Source organism: Bidens hawaiensis, unplaced genomic scaffold (assembly GCF_021521415.1).
Source record: "Bidens hawaiensis isolate Kalapana, Puna unplaced genomic scaffold, B.hawaiensis_p1.1 tig00020951_1, whole genome shotgun sequence".
NCBI lineage: Eukaryota > Viridiplantae > Streptophyta > Magnoliopsida > Asterales > Asteraceae > Bidens > Bidens hawaiensis.
Window position 1 is genome coordinate 257,011 of NW_027493238.1, and position 3,880 is coordinate 260,890.

General features: G+C 38.1%; 1 protein-coding gene across 1 annotated transcript; it reads right to left on the reverse strand.

The window, feature by feature from the left end:
* Window positions 1-2,849: 2,849 nt before the first annotated feature.
* Window positions 2,850-3,369, reverse strand: LOC143562381 (uncharacterized protein At5g65660-like). The gene is made up of 2 exons (XM_077050203.1): window positions 3,133-3,369; window positions 2,850-3,051 (listed from the first exon to the last, which is right to left on the reverse strand). The coding sequence occupies exons 1-2, from the start codon at window positions 3,367-3,369 to the stop codon at window positions 2,893-2,895; spliced, it is 396 nt and encodes a 131-aa protein (XP_076906318.1). The 3' UTR covers window positions 2,850-2,892.
* Between the last annotated feature and the right edge of the window lie 511 nt (window positions 3,370-3,880).

Genomic DNA, 3,880 nt, shown 5'->3' on the forward strand with positions numbered 1-3,880 from the left:
TCGGTCAAGGATTAATAAGCTAATCTTTGGTCAAGTCACTTCATTCAAGGATCAACAAGGTAACCTTTGGTCGATGAGTATATGATTATTGTGGTCTCCGGCACAAAAAACCTCCGGACGGTGAAAACTATCACCGTCGACTATATTAATAAACAAAAGGTGGTTACAAATGCGGTGGAGTATATGATCGAGGTTACAAAGTATGATAGTGTGTGGAGAGAATGTTTTCTTCTCCTCTATTGTGTGTAATTACATGTGTTTACCTACTCGATCATAGCTCGTTTAAATAAGATAACAACAATAAACATATTTCCTAATTATCCGGAAGTCCTCACTTAGCCGCTCCACGACCTTTGACCACGTGCCAATAGCCATCCAGTAACGTGACAGCGATTTTGCAGGTTCCCCTTGTTACTCGTCGTTCCGGAGGGTCGTTATCCGGGCAAGCGCCATGGGGATGGCAACAGAAGGGGAAAAGGGGGAGGCTTTATGGTGAGCTGGCTGCTGTTTTTCAACGTGGAAGAGTATAACGTTGGCTGGTGTTATCGACAATGCAAAAACCTTAATGATGAGTTTTAAGCTTTCAAATCAATACCGTAGGAGTGTTTTTCGAGTTAATTTTTCAGGTTTCGGGTTTTTCGGGTCGAAATGTTCAGGCTTTTGGCCAATAAAAAGTGACTCAATAACCGACCCGTATAAGTTTTAGTAATCTAATATATTATTATTATTTTCCGATGGATATTTGATATATGATATTAGTATTGGTAGGTACAGTCATCCCTTTATCCTTCTTCTCAACCCCCATGTAGCTCACCTACCACCACCACCAGTCCACCGTAACAATAATAACAATAACATAAACATAAACCCTTTGCCTTCACAAACACCATAAAATCATTATCAACCATTTAACCACACCTCAAAACAACCTCACTCACCTCCTTAACTCTCCAAACCCTACCTCTAATCCAGTCACCAAATCATCCACCAACGGCGGAGACTCAGCCAACTCTCAAATTGTAACAATATAACGGTCAAATTTGTTTGAAATTTGTGCCATTCAAGCGTTTTGTCGAAAACGCTTATCCGAAACGCTAACCAAAAACGCGGGGGGGGGGGGGGGGGGGGTGGTTATGCCTCAAAACGCGGCCACTAAGGTTGGTCTAAGAGTAATGAAACCATCCGTGGTTCAAAACGCCAAATGCCAACCTCCCATCATTAGTTGTTTCTCTCAATCCTACCTTCTCTGACGTTCAGCATATAAGTTATTTATATTCAAGTGAAATATTTTAAGAAAGTCTAAACATGTAAAACCTTACACTTCGTTTTTTATGTTTTGATCAGATTTAAGGTGGTGACACTGACAGACACTCAACTAATTTATTTACAAAGTATGTCCTTTGTGTTTTAAAACGTTCACACGTTTCGGTCTTTCTACTAACAAGTGCTATTTTTTATGTGACTCCTTAGGACTTTATCTGGTTTCGATTTCAATATTCCAATAATTCAAGTCTTTGACTCATTTGTAGCTATGGTCGACTCCAAAATGTGATAAAACTATCTTAACAAAAGACTGATTTAAACAAGAAGTTATTACTAGTGTCAATGTTTAAGGCGGTTTACTATTCAATGTTTGTTTTAATTTGTTGTTTGATGATTGATTTATGTTTTCCTTTTTCTTCCTCGTTTTGTCGGTCTTTAAAGTGGTCCACACTCTTCACGATGTTAACATTGATGTAACCTCTTTTTTCAGAAAATGTAAAACTATATTTAATTATTTATATGCTAATTCTCGTTATACATGCCAAATAAAAGGAAATTCTATATTTTAGAGATGAGAAAAGATTGAGATCCTATTACGAATGCTCTTATGAGAAGAAAATATATAACCACAACTCAGAAACCCGTAAATATATATGCGCCACCACTCACAAACCTCATTACTTTACATTAAAAAAAAGGTATAGTAAGGTCACCCGTAGTGGGCTACAAATTTGAGGGTTTCGGGGCGATAAGGGGGCTACAACACCGCCCTCCTAGGCTACAAATGGGCGATTTTTGTGTGTGTGTGTGTGTGGGGGGAGGGGGGGGGCAACGACTGCTTCTCGCTCTTTCTTCCTTTTCCATTTATTATTATTATATTCACATGAGTCTTACATATATAAACATGTATATATATAGGCTAAAACACCATTACACCCTTAAAACAAATATCCACATTTTATTGACTGGACATCACATGACATAAAACGTCTCATTTTGTAGCCATCCGCTACATATAGCCTGAAAAATTCAAATATCTTGTTTCAAAGTTGAACGGGTCTTTGAAAGAATGAAGCATCATTGCATCAAATCAAATAGACAGAAATGACCCACCAAACAGTTTGGTAGGCCGTAAATGGTCGACACTTGTTTTTAATTTTATGCTGATTTACTAAAATATAGCATTTTCCTGATTTGCTCTCAAATCAAAAAAGTAAGCAAAACTTAAAATCACTAAAGCCGCACAAAAATTCTCCATAGCCTAAAAGGAATAAAATAGTGTTTTGTAAATTTTCTTCTTAAATATATAAATAATCGAAGTTTTATATAATTTAATATAAAACGATTACAATAAAGTGACAGGCAAACGGGCAACAAGCTGCGCCGCAACCCCCTTTTGAACAGCAAAGCCAATCCTGCTAAAAACGAAGCTTTGAGACCTATAAGCTGAAGAGGTTCCGTGTACGACGCGCTGAACCCTACTCAAAAATTTCACAGCCTCTGGAGCCAGAAAACCAAATGAAAGTAAAAATGAAAACAAAAATAAATTCGATTCTGTAAACTTTAATAAAACATAAACGTCTATGTAAAAACAAAATAAAATATATATATACAAATAAGAATAAGAGTTTAGCAGAGAGTAAGAGCAACGTGTGGTGGTGGCTTTTGATTCTTGTGAGCTTGTTCTGCAACCACCGGTTCACACGGACACGGCAACGCAATGAACCTTGCAATCCGATCGCCAGGCATTACCACCGGAAAACTCTGATTCTCCTTCTCTAACGCTTCCTGTTAATTAAATTAACAACTAATTAGTTCTAAATCAAATCAATTACACCAACTAATTGTGAAATTAGGTTACTAACTAACCGAGCAGGTATGATTAGGTTTAGAAGGTGAGATATCGTCGTCGTTGTGGGAGAAAGAAGCGAGACGGAGGTGGCGGAGCTTATCCCAATGGTAGCAGCAGGAGAGTATGCCGCTGAGGCTGAAAATGACGATTAATAGCAAGCCGGTGCCGAGTGGAAACCCTAAGGTAGGTCGAGATGAATCGGAGTGTTGTAGCGGCTGCGAGTAGTCATAGTACGATGGCGATGGAGACTCCATTGGATTGAATCAGCGGTGATGTGTTGGTTACTCGTCTCATGAGATGTTGAAGACGATGGTGTGGGTTACTGGGGTATTTATAGTATACAGGACGGTTGAGTGTTTGTTGGGCTACAGCTGTGTGCCCGCATGGTACGGACTACTTACTTTTCTTTCTATGCCACTTATAGATAAAATCATTAAATATCTTCTCAAACTTAAATATCAACCTCTTTCATATTTTTTTTGTTAGAAAATGTATAAAAAATTCAAAATATTTAACTTATAGTGTTTTTTCTTTAACACCTAATTTCTGTCATTTTGAAAACTTTAACTCAATATCTCCCAACTAGAGATGTAAAAAAAATTGGTTAGGGACTGATTCGACCTGAACTGGTTTGACAAGAAAATCGGTTTCACCCAAACCGATCTAGCCCGTCGGTTTTGGGACCGGTTCCCTTTATAAACTACCAATTCGGTTTGAGGAAAAACCGGTTCTAAACTAAACAAAATCGAGTTGGACTGGGTGGAC